Below are 23,791 nucleotides of genomic sequence, written 5' to 3'. Positions count from 1 at the left end.
CACAGGATACTCAATCAAAATCCACGTATGGATTATCACCAACAGTAGCTTATCACAAAGGGGACCATCTTCCAGGGAACCACCACCCGGGCAAGGGTCGACACACCGGTACATTCCACAGGTTACCCCAATCACTCACAACATGATAGTCGCTTATCCAGTTCCACGACGTACGAAATAACTCCAACAGTGATTTGCCACAGGGGTGCCTTTCTTCAGTGAACTACCACACCCAGACAAAGGGTAAACACACATATAGTATTCACAAAGGTTTTCCCCTCACCAGAGAACCCACTCCTGTGGATTAACTAAGTGACAATCACACTTCCGTAGACAAATGGAAACAAACTCACCCTCACAGGCTACTTCAAGAGAGAGTCCAGACAGTGACCTCTTTGTCACTAGGTTTCTTCTGTTCCAAACCTTCCTCTCCTCTCTTCTCTTCCTGCAAACTTGTTCTAGTTGCAGAAAACTTGTGAGAGTCATTTATCGATACTCAGGATCAATCTCAACTCACCCCTTTTGGGCTCCTGAAAGTTTAAACCAGCGACCGACTCACTGGTGTCGTCCATTGACCGAATCCATCTTGACTCTATCTGTGAGTGTCTGTGTGTCCTTGTATATCCGAAATAAGCTGCAGGAAAAATGTAAACAAGCTGCAGAGAAACCATAACATAACATAACCATAACCATAACATCAATAACATCAATTGTCCATCAAATAACTCCACCTCTCTTTGCCATAGCAACTCAGAAGCAGGCAGAAGAAATCAGTAGAAATCCAATAGAGCAAAAGTCAGTCTCATTCTCCCGACATTTTAAAGTGACAGTCCACAGAAAAAATGAACCTTAGGGGTACATAACAAATAATTGTTGGTGCCAGACAGGGTGGTTTGAGTATCTCAGAAACTGCTGGTCTCCTGGGACATTAACAGACAACGGTCTCCAGGGTTTACAGAGAACAGTGCAAGAAACAAAAAAACACATCCAGTGAGCAGCAGTTCAGTGGCAGAAAATACCTTGTTAATGAGAGAGGTCAGAGGAGACTGGCTCAAACTGACAGTAACTCATATTGCCAAGTGTTACAACGGTGGTGTGCAGAAGAGCATCTCTGAATGCAGAGCATGTCGAACCTGGAAGTGGACGGGCTACAGCAGCAGACCATGAGTGTACATGCAGTGGCCACTTTATTAGGAACAGGAGGTTATGAATAAAGTGGCCTCTGAGTGTCGATAGTCAGTACATAGGATTAGTTTACATGCATAGACCAGAGGACAGATTATACACAATGTTTTTCCCAGAAAGAACACAATTGGAACAGAAAGGAAAACAAAGTCCATGGTGGTGCCCGGTGATCGGAGAGGTCACGGTGCTGCTGTACTGATTACGATTGTGCGTGTTGATTCAAGGAGTGGCCTGCAGCGTTGAATCACGGCCTTCGTTCTGCCACACCATGGGCTCTATAGTCCTTGAGAGTGGGTCTGTAGGTTATGGAATCAGCTGGGTGCTGTGGTTCCTGACCCTGGTGGTGTGGGACTTCAGGCTTGTTGTAGCTGTGAGCAGACGGGCTGGCCTGGAGGGTGGAGATACCATCTTTGTGTTCGCCTTTGCTGATGCTGTGGGGCTTTCCTCCCGCAGTGCCGACGGGGACTTTGCGGTCACTCGCCTGACCAAAGCCCAGCTCTTCCACACCGGCAGGATTCGGTGGGTCCCTCCGGCCATCTACAAGAGCTCCTGCCACATCGACGTCACCTTCTTCCCGTTCGACCAGCAGAACTGCACCATGAAGTTTGGATCGTGGACGTTTGACAAAGCCAAGATTGATCTAATAAGCATGCACAGGCATGTGGACCAGCAGGACTACTGGGAAAGCGGAGAGTGGGCCATCGTCAGTGCCGTCGGGAACTACAACATCAAGAAGTATGAGTGCTGTGCTGAAGTGTACTCCGATATTACCTACTCCTTCATCATCAGACGGCTCCCTCTCTTCTACACCATCAACCTCATCGTGCCCTGTCTGCTGATATCGTTTCTGACTGTGCTGGTCTTCTACCTGCCGTCAGACTGTGGTGAGAAGATCACCCTCTGTATCTCCGTCCTGCTCTCACTCACCGTCTTCCTGCTGCTCATCACAGAGATCATCCCCTCCACCTCGCTCGTCATCCCCCTCATCGGGGAGTACCTCCTCTTCACCATGATCTTCGTCACGCTCTCTATTATCATCACGGTGTTCGTACTGAACGTCCACCACCGCTCGCCCCGCACCCACACCATGCCCGGCTGGGTGCGGGGGTCCTTCCTCCGCCTCATCCCTCGCCTCCTGTTCATGGAGAGGCCGCCGCTGGCGAGCCGGAGTTGCAGGGAGCTGCTCAGACTCTCCTACGTGGCCGCGGGTCACTCGGCTGAAGCTGGCCGGAGGCACCTCGACTGGGAATCTGATCGGCCATCCTTGGCCCCGGCACAGGCCGCTCAGCTGCAGTGTGGGGTACTTTGCGAGGTGCCAGCTGTTCAGTGCGCTGTGCTGATGGGCGACCTGGCGAAAGTCGGCCGCGCACCCTGCCAGGTAAGTGAGCAGCCCGATGGGACGCCAGTGGGTTTTCATCACCCCTCTGGGCCGGAGAGTAACCCATTGACCAGCACTGGACGCCAGTACAGCGACCTGCTTGAGGATTGTCCCCAAGCTAATGGCCTCTCCAGGTCCATAGCTGACCCTCCAAGCTATGAAGGGGAAGACCACGCCCGGACCACCTCACCCCCATCGAGATGCAAGCCTGCCTACAAAGAGCGGGGCAGAGGCTCGGGCGGGAGACGACGTGCAGGCGGAGGGAGTCCCAGGAGTGTGATGCTGGACCCTGCGATAGAGAGAGCGGTGGAAGGTGTCCACTACATCGCTGACCACCTCCGTGCAGAGGACGCCGATTCCTCGGTGAGTAGTGACACCATGGGGGAGTGTCGATACAAACAGCAGAGATAGTGTAAGGGACTGCCCACAACTCGTGTCCTGAGTATGGGTTTTATTTCCACACTTTGTCATCTTTTGCTCATTGGTTGTCCGTCTTTGTCTGCTTACGTTGAGTTAACACAGAACACTACAGCACGGTACAGGCCCTTCGGCCCACAATGCTGTTCCAGCCTTCTAACCTACTTCATGATCAATCTAACCCTTCCCTCCTACCTAGCCTCATTTTTCTATCCATGTGCTTAGCTAAGAGTCTCTTAAATGCCTCTAATGTATCTGCCTCTATCACCGCCCCTGGCAGGGTGTTCCACGCACACCTCTCTGTGTGTGAAAAAACACGTACCTCTGACATCCCCCATACTTTCCTTCAATCACCTTAAAATTATGTCCCCATGTATTAGCCATTTCCACTCTGGGGAAAAGTCTCTGACCGTCTACTCGATTTATGCCTCTTATCATCTTGTACACCTCTATCAGATTACCTCTCACCCTCTTCACTCCAGAGAGAAAAGTCCTAGCTCGCTCAGCCTTTCCTCATAAGACATGCCCTCTAATACACGCAGCATCCTGGTAAATCTCCTCTGCACCCTCTAAAGCTTCCACATCCTTCCTGTAATGAGGCGACCAGAACTGAACACAAAACCCTGTGGTTTAACCAGGGTTTTAGAGAGCTGCAATATTACCCCGTGGCTCTTGAACTCAGTCCCCTGACTAGTGCCACTCACCACCTTAACCACCCTATCAACTTGTGCGATAGGTAAGTTATGGTTAGTGAATTACTTAAACAGGATACCTCCTGCTCTGGTGGTTGGTTAATCAGAGGCCAGGAACTGACTTCCAGTGCTCATACATGGTTGCCCTAGTAACCTGGGAACTTCTTGCTCTCTGTTGCAGATAAAGGAAGATTGGAAGTATGTTGCCATGGTGATTGACAGGATCTTCCTTTGGATATTTATCATCATTTGCTTGCTGGGAATACTGGGCCTCTTCCTGCCCCCCTGGAAGGCGGGAATGCTGTGAGCTGAATCGGGCTCTGCCAGGATTCTGTTGTCGTGGTGTTCCCTGTCAGCTGGGAGACCCCTTCATCTGTCCAGCGAAGATAAGATCAGATCAACTTTATTTGTCACGAGTACATGGAAACTTGCAGTGAAATGCATCATTTGCGTAAAGAACCACACAGTGCGAGGATGTGCTGGGGGCAGCATGCAAACACAGCCACAGCTCGATAACATTAACCTGTAGGCCTTTGGGAAGTGGGAGGGAACTGGAGCTGACGGGGGACTTCCACATGGTCACGGGGAGAAGGCACAAACTCCTTACAGTTAGCGGCCGGAATCGAGCTCGGGTCTCTGGCGCTGTAATGCATTACGCTAACAGCTATGCCAGCATTCTGTATCATGGATCAGAGGCGTCAGATGGAAGTTGGCAGCACACCTGGGACACCAGTGGGGTCGAAGGCTGAGAAGGGACTGCAAAGTTATAGCCACTGGCACAAAATGGAAAGGTTTCCCATGCACACTGTTCACTGTGCTCCTCCCCTCCCCTCTCATCCCACCCTCCCTATCCAAGAGTCCATCCACCCGGAGATTCGGGTTTAGGGACCACGATGTGGACAAGTTGGAGGTCAGGCCTCCATTCTGTGGTCCATGTTGAAATCCAGCAACATGGCCAGTGATGAAGGGCATCTACTCAAAGTAAATTTATTATCAAAGTACATATATGTCACCAGATACTACCCTGAGATTCACTTTCTCGCAGGCATTCATAGGAAACATGATAGAATCAACGAAATGCCACACTCAACAGAACAAACAACCAAAGTGTCAAAAAGACAACAAACCGTGAAAACACAAAAAAGAAAGACAGATAAATAAACAATAAATATCAAGAACATGAGATGAAGAGTCCTTATAAATGAGTCCATGGGTTGTGGGAACAGTTCAGTGATGGGGCAAGTGAAGTTATCCCTTCTGGTTCAAAAGGCTGATGGCTGAGGGGTAATAACTGCTCCTGAGCCTGGTGGTGTGGGTCATGAGGCTCCTCTACCACCTTCATCGTGGCAGCAGTGAGAAGAGAGCAAGGCCTGGACTGTGGATGTCAGGATATCCTAGCTGGGTGTGTCCCGGGCTACATGAGGATCATTCAGTTAGCCTGCCTGCAGTACTGGGTCCCATCACTGCTATAGTGTCTTCAGGCTCCTGTACCACCTCCTTGATGGTCACAATGAGAAGAGGGCATGTCCTAGTTGATGAGGGTCATTAACGATGGTGCTGCCTTTTTGAGTCATCACCTTTAGATGATGTCCTCAATGCCAGAGAGGCTAGTGCAAATGATGGAGCTGGCTGAGTTTACAACTTACTGCAGTTTATTTTTCCGATCCTGTGCAGTGGCCTCTCCGTATCAGACAGTGATACAACCAGTTAGGATGTCTGCCACAGTACATCTGTAGAAATTTGTGAGTCTTTGGTGACATGCCAAGTCTCCTCAAACTCCAGATGAAGTATAATAATTGCATTGATATGTTGGGCCCTGGATAGATATTCAGAGATGTTGACACCCAGGAACTTGAAACTGCTCACCCTTTCCACTGCTGATCTCTCACTGAGGACTGATATGTGTTCCCTCGATTTCCCCTTCCTGAAGTCCACAATCAATTCCTTGGTCTAACTGATGTTGAGTGCCAGATTGTTGTGGCACCACTCATCTAGCTGATATATCTTGCTCATGTATGCCCTCTTGCCACGTTCTGAAATTCTGCTAATGAAAGCTGAGAAGCAGAATGTCTGGGGTAGTCATTTCTGGATTGTTGCCTGTGCCGTGCTCCAGTGAGGGTAGAAACAGGACGATTTGGCAGATAAATGCGTGGCTGAGAAGCAGGTGCAGGGGGCAGGGCTTCAGGATCCTGGATCATTCGGATCACTTTTGGGGGAGGTATGACCTGTACAAAAGGGACAGGTTGCACTTGAACCTGAGGGGGACCAATATTCTCGCGGGCAGGTTTGTTGGAACTGTTGGGGAGGGTTTAAACTAATTTGGCAGGGTGGTGGGAACTGGAGTGAAGGGATGGTATAGGATGAATGGTAAAAAAGCAAAAATAGCATGTAGTCAAATTGTCAGGAAGGGCAGGCAGATGATAGGACAAAGTTGCACCCAACAGAGTGAGTATCAATCAAAAAGGGTAGCAAATACAGCACTCGGTGTTACATCTCCATGCATGGAGTACAAGAAATAAGGTGGATGATCTTGTCATAAGTAAGGACTTCCAGTAATGCCTCCCGCCCTCTCCTTCACCATTCCCCATCCCCTCTTCCCTCTCTCACCTCATCTCCTTGTCTGCCCATTGCCTCCCTTGGGTGCTCCTCACCCTTTTCTTTCTTCTGTCCTCTTATCAGACTCCCCCTTCTCCAGCCCTGTATCTCTTTCACCAATCAACCTCCCAGGTATTTACTTCATCCCTCCCTCTCCCAGTTTCACCTATCACCTTGTGTTTCTCTTTCTCCTTTCCCTACCTTTTAAATCTACTCTTCATCTTTCTCCTCCAGTCCTCCTGAAGGGTCTCAGCCCAAAATGTCGACTGAACTCTTTTCCATAGATGCTAACACAAAGTACACTGCAGATGCTGTGGTCAAATCAAGATGTACAAAAAAGCTGGATGAACTCAGCAGGTCGGGCAGCATCCGTTGGAAGAAGCAGTCAACGTTTCGGGTCAATAGACAATAGGTGCAGAAGTAGACCATTCGGTCCTTCGAGCCTGCACTGCCATTTTGAGATCATGGCTGATCAACTACTATCAATACCCGGTTCCTGCCTTGTCCCCATATCTCTTGATTCCCCCTATCCATAAGATACCTATCTAGCTCCTTCTTGAAAGCATCCAGAGAATTGGCCTCCACTACCTTCCGAGGCAGTGCATTCCAGATCCCCACAACTCTCTGGGAGAAGAAGTTTTTCCTTAAATCTGTCCTAAATGACCTACCCCTTATTCTCAAACCATGCCCTCTGGTACTGGACTCTCCCAGCATCTGGAACATATTTCCTGCCTCTATCTTGTCCAATCCCTTAATAATCTTATATGTTTCAATCAGATCCCCTCTCAATCTCCTTAATTCCAGCGTGTACAAGCCAGTCTCTCTAACCTCTCTGCGTAAGACAGTCCAGACATCCCAGGAATTAACCTTGTGAATCTACGCTGCACTTCCTGTACAGCCAGGATGTCCTTCCTTAACCCTGGAGACCAAAACTGTACACAATACTCCAGGTGTGGTCTCACCAGGGCTCTGTACAAATGCAAGAGGATTTCCTTGCTCTTGTACTCAACTCCCTTCGTCGAGACCCTTCGTCAGGACTAAAGAAGGAAGGGGCAGGGACCCTATAAAGAAGGTGGGGAGAGGGTGGAAAACCAATCAGAGAAAAGATCAAGGGGTGGGGGAGGGGATAGGCAGGAGAGGTGAAGAAGGAGGTGAAGGTGAAGGGGAAAGTACTATGGGTAGTAGAAGAAGGCAGAGTCATGAGAGGTGATAGGCAGCTAGAAGAGGAGACAGAGTGAAGGTGGGATGGGGAAGGGAGAGGGAGGGAATTACCGGAAGTTGGAGAATTCAATGACAGTATATAAGAGGTTGTTCCTCCAACCTGAGTTTGGCCTCACCATGGCAGTAGAGGAGGTCATGTATGGACATATCCGAATGGGAATGAGAGGGAGAGTTGAAGTGAGTGGCAACCGGGAGATCCTGTCTGTTGTGGCGGATGGAGCGTAGGTGCTCCATAGATGCTGTCTGGCCTGCTGAGTTCCTCCAGTATTTTGTGTGTGTTGCTCGAATGATCTTGTTGCACTTTTACAGATTATCGGGTATGATGTGTGGTCATCACTGAATCATGGTTGAAGGATGTTTGTAGTTGGGAACTGACTATCCAAGGTTACATATTGTATCAGAGGGATAGGAAGGTAGGCAGAGAGGGTGGTGTGGCTCTGTTGGTAAAGAATGGCATTAAATAAGTAAAAAGATGTGACGTTGGATCAGAAAATGTTGAATCCTTATGGGTTGAGTTAAGAAACTGCAAGGGTAAAAGGACCCTGATGGAGTTATATATAGGCCTCCCAACAGTGACCACAGATTAAAATGGGAAATAGAAAAGGCATGTCAAAAAGGCAATGTTATGATAGTCATGGGAGCTTTAAGCATGCAGGTTGATTAGGAAAATTAGATTGGTAATGGATCTCAAGAGAGTGAGTTTGTTGAATGCCTACGAGATGGCTTTTTAGAGCAGTTTGTTGTTGACCCTACATGGGGATTACAGCTACACTGGATTGGGTGTCATATAATAAACTCAATCACAACATGATTGAGTTCTACTTGAAATCTGATGGGGAGAAAGTAAAGTCTGATGTAGCAGTATTTTAATGGAGTAAGGTCATTACAATGGTACGAGAGAGGAGTTGGCCAGGGATGACAGCAGAGCAGCAATGACTTGAGTTTCTTGGAAAAATGAGGAAGGTACAGTATAGATGTATTCCAAAAATGAAGAAATACTCAAATGGTAAACTAGTACAACCATGCTGACTAGGGATGACAAAGCCAATGTAAAAGCAAAAGAAAGGGCAAAATTAGTGGTAAGACAGAGGATTGGGAAGCTTTTAAAAACCCATAGAAAGCAACTGAAAGAATCATTAGGAGGGAAAGGATGAAATATGAAAGTGAGGTAGCAAACAATATCAAAGTGGAAAGAAAAACCCTTTTCAAGTATATATAAAAAAAGAGAGAGATGAGAGTGGATATAGGACCGCTAGAAATTGAGGCAGGAGAAATAATAACGACAGACATGGAGATGGCAGATGAACTAAACGAGTATTTCAGAATTGGGATTATTATCACCGGCATGTGTCATGAGTCTGTCTTCACTGTGGAAGACACAAGCAGTGTGCCAGATATTGAAGGTGTGAGGGAAGAGAAGTGGGTGCAGTACTATTACAAGGGAGAAGGTGCTCAAAAAGCTGAAAGACCTAAGGGTACATAAGTCACGGAACCAGATGAACTGCCCCTAGGATTCTGAAAGAGGTAGCGGTAGAGATTGTGGAGGCATTAGTAATGAACTTTCAAAAATCATTGGATTCCGTCTTGGTGCTGGAAGACTGGAAGATTGAAAAAGTCACTCCACTCTTTTAAAAAAAGAGGATGACAGCAGATGGGAAATTGCTGACCAGTTAGCCTGACCTCAGTGTTTGGGAGGATGTTAGAGTTAATTGTTAAGGATGAGGTGATGGAGCACTTGGTGACACAGGACAAGATAGGACAAAGTCAGCATGGTTTCCTTAAGGGATAATCTTGTCTGATGAACCTGTTGGAATTCTTTGAAGAGATTACCAGTAGGATAGATAAAGGGATGCAGTGGATGTTGTAAATTTGGACTTTTAGAAGGTCTTCGATAAGTTGCTATTTGTGAGGCTATATACAAAGTTAAGAGCTCATGGTATTACAGGAAAGTTACTAGCATAGTTAGAGCATTGGCTGATTGGTAGGAGGCAGCGAGTGGGAATAAAAGGATCCTTTTCTGCTTGGCTGCGGACTAGGTGTTCCACGGGTCAATGTTGGGACTGCTTTTTATGATGTATATCAATGATTTTGTTGATGGAATAGATGGTTTTGTTGCCAAGTTTGCAGATGATATGAAGATTGGTGGAGGGGCAGGTAGTGTTGAGGAAATGGGTAGGCTGCAGAAGGACTTAGATTAGGGGAATGGTCAAGAAAGTGGCAAATGAAATACAATGATGGAAAATGCATGGTCATGCACTTTTGTTGTAGAAATAAAGGTGCCGACTATTTTCCAAATAGACAGAAAATTGAGGAATATGAGATGCAAGGGGACTTGGGAGTCCTTGTGCAAAACACACTAAAAGTTAATGCAGGTTGAGTCGGTGAGGAGGAAGGCAAATGCCATGTTCACATTCATTTCAAGAGGTCTAGAATACAAGAGTAGGGATGTGATACTAAGGCCTCGGCACTGGTGAGGCCTTACCTTGAGTTTTGTGAACAGTTTTGGGCCCCTCATCTTAGAAAAGATGTGCTGGTGTTGGAGAGGGTCCAAAGGAGGTTCACAAGGATGATTCTGGGAATGAAAGGGTTATCGTACGAGGAATACTTGATGGCTCTGGGCCTGTACTCACTGGAATTTTGAAGGATGAAGGTGGATCTCATTGAAACCTTTCAAATGTTAAAAGCCTAAACAGAGTAGGTGTGGAAGGGATGTTTCCCATGGTGGGGGAGTCTAGGACAAGAGGGGTGTCCATTTAAAACAGAGTTGCTCAGAACTTTCTTTAGCCAGAGGGTGGTGAATTTGTGGAATTTGTTGCCATATGTACCTGTGGAGGCCAGGTCGTTGGGTGTATTTAAGGCAGAGATTGATGGCTTCTTGATTGGCCACGGCATCAAAGGTTACAGGGAGGAGGCTGGGAAGTGGGGCTGAGAAGGGGAAAACTGGACCAGCCATGATTGAATGGCAGAGCAGACTGAGTGGGCCAAACGTTCTAATTCTGCTCATGTGTTGTATGGCCTTAAGGTCTAGTTGTGTCCTTGGCAAAGTTATAGATGCCATTCCAACAACACACACAAAATGCTGGTGGAACACAGCAGGCCAGGCAGCATCTATAGGGAGGAGCAGTGTCGACGTTTCGGGCCGAGACCCTTCGTCCTGACCGAAACGTCGACAGTGCTTCTCCTTATAGATGCTGCCTGGCCTGCTGTGTTCCACCAGCATTTTGTGTGTTGTTTGAATTTTCAGCATCTGCAGATTTCCTCATGAGATGCCATTTGAGCTGTGTCCAGCCACACAGTCATAGGTGTAGATGCAGTAGAGTAGTGGGCTAAGCACACATCCCTGAGGTGCACCAGTGTTAATTGTAAGTGTGAAGGAGATTTTTTTTCCCAATCGGCACTGACTGGTCTCCTGATGGGGAAGTCAAGGATGGATAAATCCCTATTCCTCTGGATACTGAAAGGCCTGGATAGAACCATAGAACATTACAGCACAGAAACAGGCCTTTTAGCCCTTCTTGGCTGTGCCGAACCATTTTTCTGCCTAGTCCCACTGACCTGCACCTGGACCATATCCCTCCATACACCTCTCATCCATGTACCTGTCCAAGTTTTTCTTAAAGTGAGCCTGCATTTACCACTTCATCCAGCAGTTCATTCCACACTCCCACCACTCTCTGTGTGAAGAAGTCCCCCCCAATGTTCCCATTAAACTTTTCCCCCTTCACCCTTAACCCATGTCCTCTGGTTTTTTTCTCCCCTAGCCTCAGTGGAAAAAGCCTGCTTGCATTCACTCTATCTATACCCATCATAATTTTATATACCTCTATCAAATCTCCCCTCATTCTTCTACGCTCCAGGGAATAAAGTCCTAACCTATTGAACCTTTCTCTGTAACTCAGTTTCTCAAGTCCCGGCAACATCCTTGTAAACATTCTCTGCACTCTTTCAACCTTATTAATATCCTTCCTGTAATTCAGTGACCAAAACTGCACACAATATTCCAAATTCGGCATCACCAATGTCTTATACAACCTCACCATTACATTCCAACTCTTATACTCAATACTTTGATTTATAAAGGCCAATGTACTAAAAGCTCTCTTTACAACCCTATCTACTTGTGATGCCACTTTTAGGGAATTTTGTATCTGTATTCCCAGATCCCTCTGTTCCACTGCACTCCTCAGTGCCCTACCATTTACCTTGTATGTTCTACCTTGGTTTTTCCTTCCAAAGTGCAATACCTCACACTTGTCCGCATTAAACTCCATCTGCCATTTGTTAGCCCATTCCTCCAACTGGTCCAAATCCCTCTGCAAGCTTTGAAAACCTTCCTCACTATCCACTACACCTCCAATCTTTGTATCATCAGCAAATTTGCTGATCCAATTTGCCACATTATCATCCAGATCATTGATATAGATGACAAATAACAATGGACCCAGCACTGATCCCTATGGCACACCACTAGTCACAAGTGGAAAGGATGTTTCCATTGGTTGGAGACTCTAGGATCCAAGGGATCCTAAGAAACCCTTCAGAATCGAGATGAGGAGGAATTTCTTCCGACAGACAGTGGCGAATCTGTGGAAATAATTGCCACAGAGAACTGAGGTGAAGTGATTGGTTATATTTAAGGCAGAGGTTGTAGGTTCTTGATTGGTAAGGGTGTTAAGGATTATAACGAGAAGGCAAGCAGAATGGAATTTTTAAAATGGCAGCTATGATTGAATGGGAGAGTAGATTTGAGGGGCATAATGGCCTCATTCTGCTCCTATGTCATATGGTCTGTAGCCCTAGTCTCTCCCCAGCTCTGAAAAGCCCATTGTTGGACTGATGCAGCCTCACCCTCAACTGAATGTTAGTCAATAAATTGGAGCAACACTGCCCTCTGGAGTGCGAGCAGTCCAACTATTTCTTCTTGAAAATGGTTTTCCTGTTTAGCTTTTTTAAGAACAAAGTAACTGCGTTTCTTCGCAACGTCACTACACCCCAGTGCATTTTGCAGCCTGTGAAGACCCTTTGAAGGGTCACCTTTGTTGTAAGGTAGGAAATTCAGTAGTCCGTATGAGCACAGCAAGATTACACAAACAGCAACACTACCGTCAAGTCTGATAGTGTTATAGAACACAGGCCCTTCAGCCCACAATACTGTACTGACTTTTTAACCAACCCCAAGATCAATCTAACCCTTCCCTCCTGCATAGCCCTCAGAATCAAGTTTATCACAGGCCTATGTTGCTTTATTGCAGTAGTACAGTGCATTACATAAAAAAGTTACTAAAAGTTGCAATTTGAAATATATAAAAATATAGATACGTAGTGCAGAAAGAGAGCAAAAGTAGGGTAGTGTTCATGGACTGTTCTGAAATCTGATGCTGGAGGCGAAGAATCAGTGACCGAGATGTGGAGTATGTGTCTTCAGGCTCCTGTACCTCCATGTTGTCGATAACAATGAGAAGAGGGCATGTCCTGGATGGCAAAGGTCACTCCCTTGAGAAATTGCCTACTGAGATGTTTCTGATGATGAGTAGGCTAGTTAATACGACGGAACTGGCTGAGTTCACAACCGTCAGTAATACAGTCACAATGCTAGAGAGACTCAGCAGGTCAGGCAGCATCTGTTGAAAAGAGTAATCAGTCAGCGGTTTGGGCTGAGACCCTTCATCGGGACCCCTGCCCCTGCAACCCTTTGCAGCCTCTTCTGACCCTGTGCAGGTGATCATGTTTCCTTTCATTCATGTTGTTTGAGGTCTAAGTTCGTCCCCTGGGTAGGTACCCCAATAGAAACCTCGGGTATGCTTCACAGTAGTGCCCTTGTCAAAGAGCAGAGTGGGATCATCAAGCCACAGGGTTGTACAGCACAGAAACAACCCCTCTACCCCAACACCTTTCCTGCCTATCAGTCTACATTTGTATGTACGCCACGAGGACCCCCTGTGTGCATCGGGTCGCTGTACCTCTCTCCCTTCCAGATCGCAGATGGAGCTGTACAAGATGATTAGAGGCATACATCCAGTGGACAGTCAGAGACCTTTTCCCAGGGTGGAAATGACTGATGCCAGGGCCATCATTTTAAGGTGATTGGAGGAAAGTACAGGAGGATGTCAAAGGTAAATTTATTGTACACAGAGTGTGGTGGGTGCAATGAAGAGGCAGATACATTAGGGACATTTAAGAGACTCTTAGATAGACACATGGCTGATAGAAAAGTGGAGGGCTGTGTGGGAAGGGAGTGTTAGATTGATCTTAGAGTAGGTTAAAAGGTTGGCACAACATTATGGGCCGAAGGGCCTGTACTGTGCTGTAGTGTTCTATGATGCTTTAACACCGTCTTTGCCTTCTCCACCTCTTCAGATATTGCATTCCAGATTCCAACTCTGCTCTCCCCAGGTGAAAGAAAATCCTCCTCAGATCACATTTAACTGCAGAATGGTACAGCACAGAAGCAGGCCCTTCTGCCCACCACATTCATACTAACCCTTTTTGGTTCAACTACACAAATAAAACCCCTACTTCTCAGCTTATACTTCTTAACTAAGTCCAGCACCCTACGGGGGCATCGGCCGCTGACAGCTGCTCGCCAGAGTCCTCTGTCCTGGGCCTAGTGTACCATTCCTTTCCCAGGGAAGAGCTTCTGTAGCTCTGGGTTTGTACAGAATGGGGTTGTTAGCCCCGTGCCCAACTGGGCTTGGACTGTCTCTGGCAGAGTTCCACCGCATAAAAGACCCTCGCTCTCTATGTCCATCATAATCTGTCCTGACACCCATCAGCCTCTGCTCCAGAAAAAACAGCTCGAGCCTGACTGAACTGCGCCAATCCAGGCCACATCCTGGAGAATCCCTTCTCTACCCTTTCCTGTGCTGTCGTGTTCTTCCAGAATGTGGGACGGGAACTGACGTAACACACTTGGTCAGGGGTTCCCAACTGTTTTTATGCCAAAGACCAAAGCCATTAGCAAGGGGTCTGTGGAGCCAGGTTGGGAACCCCTGTTCTAGGTATAGCCTAACCAAGCTTTTATAAAGTTGTGACTCAGGATTTGGGGAGGGTTAATGGTGCCAATGTCGTGTACAGGTAAAGATCAGCTTTATGTAATCAAAACACGCAGTGAAATTTGTTTCATTTTTGTTTATACAGTGTGGAACAGGCCTTTCTGGCTCAACAAACTACACTGCCCAGCAACCCCCTAGCCCAATCACAGGACAGTTTACAATAACCAATGAACCTACTAACCGGGACGTCTTTGGAATGTGGGTGGAACCAAAGCACCTGGAGGAAACCCACATGCATATGAGAAGGAACTTACAAACTTCCTTAAAGAGGGCACTGGAATTGAACTCCTAACTCTGATGCCCTGAGCTGTGATTGGGTCAAGCTACCATTGATCAACACGTTCCAAGGATATTTTGGGGTCTGCCTGCAAGTGTCGCTATGACACGGCATCTCCCTAACTCTAACCCATAAGTCTTTGCAATGTGGTAGCAGAGCAGAAACCCAGGTGATCATGGGGAGAATGTACAAACTCCCTGCAGACAGCGATGGCAATTGAATCCCCAACAAGCGTTGCCAGGTTTGGGGAGGGGACTGAGAAGGTCAGAGACGGGTGATGGAGGGAATGGGCTGACACACAAAGGGCTACCAAGTACTGGACTCTTATAAGAGAAGGTGGTGAGAACTGGAAGCATTAGGAGAGGCATCAGCTGTGTCGTGCATACACTTGTGGCCTCTACACCTGCTCAATACTGCAAATATCTAATCAGCCAATCATGTGGAAGGAACTCAATACGTGAAAGCATGCAGACGTGGTCAAGAGGTTCAATTGTTGTTCCGACCAAACATCAGAATGGGGAAAGACTGTGATCTAAGTGACCGTGGAATGATTGTCGGTGCCAGACAGGGTGGTTTGAGTATCCCAGAAACTGCCGATCTAGGATTTTCACATACAACAGTCTCTAGAGTTTACAGAGAATGGTGTGAGAAACAAGAAAACATCCAAGGTGGCAGTTCTGTGGGCAAAAACACCTTGTTTTTGAGAGAGGTCAGAGGAGAATGGCCAGACCTGGAACTGAAATAAGCATGTGTTACCAGTGCGGTGTGCAGAAGAGCATCTCTGAACGGACAGCACATTGAACTTTGAAGTGGATGGACTACAGCAGTGGCCACTTCGTTAGGTGTCATATGCACTGGAAGCTGATTAATAGGGCACAAGTACAGGGGCATCAGCTGTACCCCATGATCCTGAATCAATTCTCAGCCCCTACTCCCAGATCGTTCCTCTTTGTCCCATGTGATCGGGGCGACACAGACGTGTAGTGGTTAGCGCAGGGCATTACAGTGCCAGCAATCACTGCCGGGTTCAATTCCCACTGCTGTTGGTAAGGAGCTTGAACGTTTGCCCTGTGAACATGTCAGATTCCCCCAAGTGCTCCTGTTTCTAAAGACGTACCGGTTAGGGTTAGCGAGCTGTGGGCATGGAAGCATGGTGAAACTTGTGGACTGCCCCCAGCACAATCCTTGGACTGTGTTGGTCAATGATGCAAATGACGTTTCATTGTATGTTTCGATATTTTGATGTACACGTGACAAATAAAGTTAATCTTTAATCTGTAGACACATCCCAATTTATTCTCATCAAGGTGCTGCAGTACTAATGATGCCCTCTGAGTGGCAGTAGTGACACACCAGACTCACGGAGTTCTGCATCTCCAAGTGCAAAAGTAGTTTTCACAGAAATTCACTAAACAGAAATAAAATTTTGGAAGTTTCAGTCAAATAAAATAGTATGGTAAAGGGGGGAAATAGCTTGAGAAACTCACACACAAAATGCTGGAGGAACTCAGCAGATCAGGTAGAATCTATGGAAACGAATAAACAATTGACGATTTGGGCCAAAACATTTTAGCAGGACTGGAGAGGACGGGGAATGGTGCCAGAATAGGAGGTGGGAGGAGAGGAAGGAGGACAAGCCAGAACATAATAAAGTAAAGCAGGTGGGTGGGGTAGGGGGTGAAATAAGAAGCAGGGAGGTGATAAGTGGAAAAGGCTAGAGAAGGAGGAATCTGATAGGAATGGAGAGCGGATCATGGGAGGAAGGAGGGTCACCGGGGGAGGTGATAGGCAGATGAAGGGAAGTGGTGGGAGGCCAGCATGCAGACATGAAGAGGTAAGCGGGAGGAGAAAATTACCGGAAGTTGGAAAATTCGATCTTCATGCCATCAGGTTCAAGGCTATCTAGATGGAATATGAGGTGTTGCTCCTCCAACCAGAGAGTGGCCTTATCGTGGCGGAAGAGGACGCCAATAGCTTGGGAACAAGACCTATTTATTTTTAATGTCAGTAAATGTTTGCTTTGAAATTGGCTTTTTTCCCAGTTGTAATTCTTGGGCTAAAATTCATGTGAAAATGTCCTCCTGATTTCCTTAATCAACAAATTAAACTTCAGCAGTAACAGTGTGATGTGGCTACCCTCCTCTTCAAGGAATCATGGAGAATTCAGCACAGATTTAGGCCATTGGTGGCGGTAAATTCCTGTAGCATTTTGGGTATTGCTAATCGATGATCCATACCCAGCTATCTCTCTGCATCAATACCTCCCCCTGCCAACACCTCCTCCCACCAACCTCTCCCCACACCAATATATCTCCTCCAACATCTAACCCACCAACTCCCACAACACCTTTCCACATTAACATACCCCCATCAAAATCTCCAGTTGGAATCACCCTCACCAACATGAGCATTTTCCCTACCAACATATTCTCCACACCTTCTATCATCTCTCCCACCAGCATCTCTCCTACATCAATTTCTCTCCATCAACCTCTCTTCCCTCAACATCGCTCCCCGACATCTCTCCCACCAACATCTCCTCCAGCAGCATTTCCCTCCACCCACATCTCCCTCAACATTCCCCCCCAGCGTCTTCTGCCAGACAATATCTTCCCACACAAAACTCTCACCCAAACAACATCTCACCCATTACCTCTCCTCACCATCTTCCCACCAATATCACCCCCACTATCTTTGCACTCTATCTTCCCCTACTATCTTCCCCCACTATTCCCCCACTATCTTTCCCCCACCACTTCCATGACTTACATCTTCCCCCAACGTAGCTCCCCGAACCACCACTCCCCCACTAATACCTCCCCCACTATCATTTCCCCACCACCTCCTTCCATCAATGGCTCCCCTCACCAATATCTCCACCCCCACCATCTCCCACACCACCACCTTCTGCACCATCATTTCCCCCACTGACATCTCCCTTCCACCAGTATTACACCCCCCAAAACTCTCCGAATATGTCACTTCATCATCTCCCCTCACCAACATCTCCCCACCAATATTTCCTCCACAAAACTCTCACCCCAACATCTTCCCCACCTATATTACTACCCCCATCAATATCTCTGGGCACCAAACCAAACCCTACCAATATCTCCTCCCCACCATCTCCCCCTCTAACTTCCCCCACTATCTCCCGCACTGTGTCCCTCCATTATCAATCCCCCGCTATTCCCCCACTATCTCCTCCGCACTATCTTCCCCTACTATCTCCCACATTATCTCCCCATTCTATCTTCCTACAACTATCTCCCCACCACTATCCCCCTCTATCTTCACCCTATCTTACCCTTCTAGCTCCTCTAACTATCTCCCACATCTCCATCCACTATCTTCCCCCAACCAACATCTCTACCTACCAGTATCTCCCCAACCAACTTCTCTCCCACCAACATCTCCCTTACCAACTTCTCCCCCACCAACATCTCCCCGACCAACTTCTCCCCCACCAACATCTCCCTCCAAAGACTCACCCCATCAATAAATCCCCACTATTATCTCCCCTCACAAGGATCCTCACCATCAAACCCACCCCCACCATCTCCCCCAACGTACACCCACTAACATTTACCATGATCAACACTCCCCCACCAACATCTCCCACCACCATGTCCCCATCGCCATCACTATCTCCTTAACTAACATCTCCCCCACTGACACAACTCCATGCATACATCTCACTCCACCAATGTATCACCTAGTAATATCTCCCCATCAACATCTTCCCCCACAAGTTTCCCCTACTACCATTCCCCACCATCATCGCCCTACCACAATTTTCTCCACCACCATCTTGCCCCATCAACATCTCCATCATCAACATCTCACCCACCAACATCTCACCTAGTAATATCTGCCCCAACCAAAATCACCGCACCATTATCTGCTCCTCTAAGACCACCAGCATCTTCCCCCGCCATTATTTCCTACAACTCTTGGCCGTGGCAGATTTAAAATATGGAAGAAAATGTTGAATTGTATGGGTCAACGACAGTGGAAGCCATGTGTTTGGAGATGGAGACTACCATTTTACATCCTCTATTTTGTGAGATGAAGTTGCTTTGCTTTCTGGGTTTTATAGTAAAAACAATGTTGCTTCAGGTAATCTGCTGGATTAGAGATATTTTCAAAATAAATTATTTGCGAGGTGTTTTTGATAAAACATGCAGGTTTGTGAACGTTGGGGTCTATCTCTGCCTGGAGTGATTCGAGCCGGTCACTGAAGCGAACAAAGAGCCGTAAATTACCGATTGTCACTTGCTGGGAAGTGACAATCAGTGGATGCTGGTCTAGAGCAAAGCCAGTAAAAAGGTGTTAAAGGTTAGACACATGACCTATAGTCTGGAATGCAATATTTGAACTGTTAGGAACAAATATAAAAGAGGATACTTCGGTGCTGCTATCAGGGATAACTCTCTCAAGAGACCCACTATCAGAAGGAAGAGCCCCCATGCCAGGGTCTGGGAGAAGAAAGGATCTGGCCAATGGAGATCTGATTTAAAACTTGGACAGTTGTTTGAGTATTGGCAGAGACAGAACAACAGAATTCATGTTCTAAGTTGTTGGCCTGGGTCAGCTTAGCTCCGTTACCGTTTGTGCAGGGACAATAAAGTGTGAGCTTCCGCTAATTACAAGTTGCGTAGTGTTTTCTAACCTAGGTTCTGTTAGTGAATGGTCAACAACTCCACTGCACCTCCACTACCAACATCTTCCCACTACAGTAACACTTCCTCCAACACCTTCCCCTCCAAAATCTCCCCCACCAATATCTCCCCTCATCACATTTCCAAAACTGCACATACTAACATCTCCCACCACTAACAACACCCCTACCAAAACCTCCCCCACTAAAATCTTTCCCTCTGACATCTTCCCTAACAACTGCCCTCCAACAACTACCATATCAATACCAACCCCACAAAAAAGCACACCAACATCTCCCCATCAACATCACCCCCACAAATAAATCTGCCCACTGACACCACACCCACAAATATCTTCGTCACCAACATCTCCCCACTCAAGCTTCTCCCTCCACCAATTTCTCCAGCAACTTCTCCCCACCATCTCCCCGATGAACTGTTCTGCACTCTGACCCTACCCCCACAAGCATCTCCCCGTCAATGTATCCCTCTTCCAAAATATCCCTCACCCACAACTGTACCTCCCTTAAATTTCCCGTGATTCAGGTAATTTACAAAGACAGGTGTGTAAAAAGGGCTCGTAGGATCATTGGGGACCCGAGTCACCCAAACCACAATCTATTCCAGCTGCTACCATCCAGGCAACAGGCTCCCGGACAGCTCCTTCCACCAGGCCATCAGACTGCCTAACTCACGCTGATTTGAGTGTATTCTATGCTACATTGACTGCTCTATTTATTATAAATTGCTATGATTACACATTGCACATTTAGACAGAGATGTAACATAAAGATTTTTACTCCTCATGTATGTGAAGGATGTAAGAAATAAAGTCAATTCAACTCAATTCCCCCACCAATACCACCTACAGAAATATCTCCCATTTTATCACCCCAACCAACTGCCATCTCCCCAACTAACATCTCTCCCCCCACCGATATCTCCCTCCCCAATATCTCCCACCACCAATATCACCCCTAACAATATCTCGCCTCACCTAAATCTCCCCTCTTGAAACTCTCCCCCACCAAAATCTCCCCAACCAACATCTGCCCCCACTAGTTTCACCTCCCAGCAATCTCTGTCTCCAACAACAACTCCTCTACCAACATCACCCCACCATCACCCCCATCAATATCTCCCCACACCAATATCTACCTCCACAACCACCCACTAGAAAATCCACAAGATAAGATTGGATAGATTTTTGCATAGTAGGGGAATTAAGGGAAGAGGCAGGTAGGTGGAGATGGGTCCATGGCCAGATCAGCCATGATCTTATTGAATGGTGTAGCAGGCTTGATGGGCCAAATGGCCTACTCCTGCTCCTATCTCTTATGTTCTTATGTTTTTGACGATGCTCGCTGCTTTACTGAGGTAATGAGGAGTGTGGAGGGAGGCTGTTTTCTGTGATGTACTGAGGTAATGAGGAGTGTGGAGGGAGGCTGTTTTCTGTGATGTACTGAGGTAATGAGGAGTGTGGAGGGAGGCTGTTTTCTGTGATGTACTGAGGTAATGAGGAGTGTGGAGGGAGGCTGTTTTCTGTGATGTACTGAGGTAATGAGGAGTGTGGAGGGAGGCTGTTTTCTGTGATGTACTGAGGTAATGAGGAGTGTGGAGGGAGGCTGTTTTCTGTGATGTACTGAGGTACTTTCACATGGATAGAGATGGTTCTCAATTGGGCCAGTCACCCCAAATGACTCTCCTGTCTATTCAGATGAACGATGCAACCAGGTCTGGATGCAGGGGAAAGAGCATGTTCATTCTTTATAACAAGGCAGCTTCACGTGTGGACCTTCCTGCAAGGTTTATTGGGTGTTACTGATGTATTGTGAAGCTACAGATCCCTTTTTATACCAGTAGGCTGCCTCCAGTCCCTGTGGAGGTAATTGTAACTCTGCACACATTCTTGTTGCCCTGACTACAGTTGGGCGCTGCGTGCCCAGCCATCTGTCACTGTGCAAAGGAAACTTTGGTCTTTCTAACCAAAGAGCTTTGGCTGACCTGTTCTGTGAACATGAGGAGAACGTGCAGAGGACATCAGCCCAATTCCGCCTTGTTCTGTCTATGTACTTCAGTGCCAGCAGCTGCCCTCAGACCAGTGTCAGAGTGTGGGGTTGTGAGCACTGTGGCCACCAAACAGCTGGAAGAAATGCATTCCAGCTGCACATCTGGTAAAACAGAGATGAGGAGGAAATTCTTTAGCCGGAGGGTGGTGAATCTATGGAATTCATTGCCATATAGAACATAGCACAGTACAGGCCCTTCAGCCCACGATGTTGTGCCGACCCTTTAACCTACTCCAAAATCAATCTAACACTTACCTCCCACATGGCTCTCCATTTTCTTCATCCATTGCTTATCTAGGAGCCTATTGAATGTCCCTAATGTATCTGCCTTTACCCATTACCCCTGGCAGGGCTTACAATGCACCCACCACTCTCTGTGTTAAAAAAATCTTACCTCTAACATACACCCCCCATACTTCCCTTAAATTTATGCCCACTTGTATGAACTATTTGTGGCTTGGTTGAAGGCTCTGGCTGGCCACTTCATTAGGTTCACCTGTACACCTCGTTATTGCAAATATCACGTGGCAGCAGCTTAATGAATAAAATCATACAGTCGCAGTTCAGTTGCTGTTCAGACCAAACATCAAAATGGGGAAGAAATGTGATCTAAGTGACTTTGACCCTGGGATGATTGTTGGTGCCAGATGGGGTGGTCTGAGTATCTCAGAAACTGCTGATCTCCTGGGATTTTCATGCACAACAGTCTCTAGAGTTTACAGAGAAAGGTGTGAAAAACAGAAAATACCCAGTGAGTGACAGTTCTGAGGGTGAAAATGCCTTGTTAATGAGAGAGGTCAGAGTTGAAGTGCATGGGCTACAGAAGCAGACATCCACATTGGGTTCCACTCCTGTACCCAGTAGCATGGCCATTGAGTGCCCGCCTCTTGCCATCTTGTACAACTCTATCAAGTTTAACAACAGCAACTGCCATCGTGTCGGTCTGGGTGGAAAATGTGGATTTTATCACCGACCCTATTCCCATGGAAACCAGCTGCAGGGAATTGGTGCTTTGGGAGATTGAGTGAGTGTCCTGAGGCAGGGGACAAATTTAAATTTCAAAAAGTTCAAAGTAAATTTATTATCTAAGTACATATATGTCACCCTATACAACCCTGAGATTCATTTATTTTTCAGGGCATTCCCAGTAAGTAGAAAGACAGACAATACAATCAATGGAAAACCACACATCAGGGACAAACAACCAACGTGCAAAAGGCAACAAGCTGTGTAGATACAAAAAATGGAAATAAATAATTCATAAATAATAAATTGGATAGTTCAGCCAGAGAGCTAGTACAAGGACGATGGTTGAACAGCCTTTGAATATGAAATCTAAGGAAATGTACAGAGCATTTTCCACAGGCGGTGTCTGAGCTGAGGGCAGGCCCTGTGTAACTCATGGGCACTGGCTCTGTCGTAATCTTTGCTCACTAGCAGGCTGGAGCCCTTAGGGAACCTGGCACCTCAGTCCAGCCAAGTTGACGTCTGTCAGGACGTGTCACCCTGATATGTGATCTTCTACACCGCTGGGCTGGGGGTGGGAAGGAACGCCGCTTTGAAATGGCTTGACGGTAATCCGTTACGACCTTCAGCTTCAGATGCAGTTCCAAAGGAGAAAGGGTTTGTCAGCGGTGTGGGAGCATTCTCTCTGTGCCTGAGTTAGCCCTTTCTTCCTTGGGGTGAACCTAATAGAGATCTCTAAGGTCACGAGGGCTCAGATCGGGTGAACATACACAGTTTTTCCTCCAGGAAAGGAGAACCCAAAACTAGGGGACATAAGTTTAAGAGATTTAGCAAGAATCTGAGGGGCACTTACTCTGTCTGGCCACTGCAGAGGTGAGGAAGTTCCTAACTAGGGTCCACCTACGTAAACTTGTGGGGCTGATATTATACCTGGTGGGGTGCTGAGGGACTATGCAGCAAAATGGCTCGACCTCACAATCTACCTGATCCACCTGCACTGCACTCTCTGTCACTGCAACACTTTATTCTGCATTCTGTTTTGTTTTCCCTTCTACCTACCTCAAGGCACTGATGTGATGAAATGATCTGACTGGAGGACATGCAAATCAAAGGTTTTCACTGGACCTCATAACATGTGGTAATAATACACCAATTTGCAAATTTAATGATCTCGTCCGAGATAGCAACCTGAACTAGTCCCATTTCAAGTTCAAGTTTATTGTCATTCAGCTATACACACCAAATGGAACAATGTTCCTCCAGGCCAAAGTCCACAAC

General features: G+C 46.9%; 1 protein-coding gene across 1 annotated transcript in view; it reads left to right on the top strand.

Annotated features, from left to right (window-relative positions):
* LOC140736279 (neuronal acetylcholine receptor subunit alpha-2-like) overlaps positions 1-7,398 on the top strand; it is a 28,837-nt gene extending 21,439 nt beyond the window's left edge. The window contains exons 5-6 of the mRNA XM_073062234.1: positions 1,639-2,926; positions 3,854-7,398. Of these exons, the coding sequence (XP_072918335.1) occupies positions 1,639-2,926; positions 3,854-3,979 (1,414 nt within the window). The 3' untranslated portion in view covers positions 3,980-7,398. The remainder of the gene's footprint in view (positions 1-1,638; positions 2,927-3,853) is intronic.
* The last annotated feature ends 16,393 nt before the right edge of the window (positions 7,399-23,791 follow it).

The sequence above is a fragment of the Hemitrygon akajei genome, chromosome 11, assembly GCF_048418815.1.
Source record: "Hemitrygon akajei chromosome 11, sHemAka1.3, whole genome shotgun sequence".
Lineage (NCBI taxonomy): Eukaryota > Metazoa > Chordata > Chondrichthyes > Myliobatiformes > Dasyatidae > Hemitrygon > Hemitrygon akajei.
The sequence above is the reverse complement of the archived record's forward strand: the minus strand, read 5'-3'. Positions and strand labels throughout refer to the sequence as shown.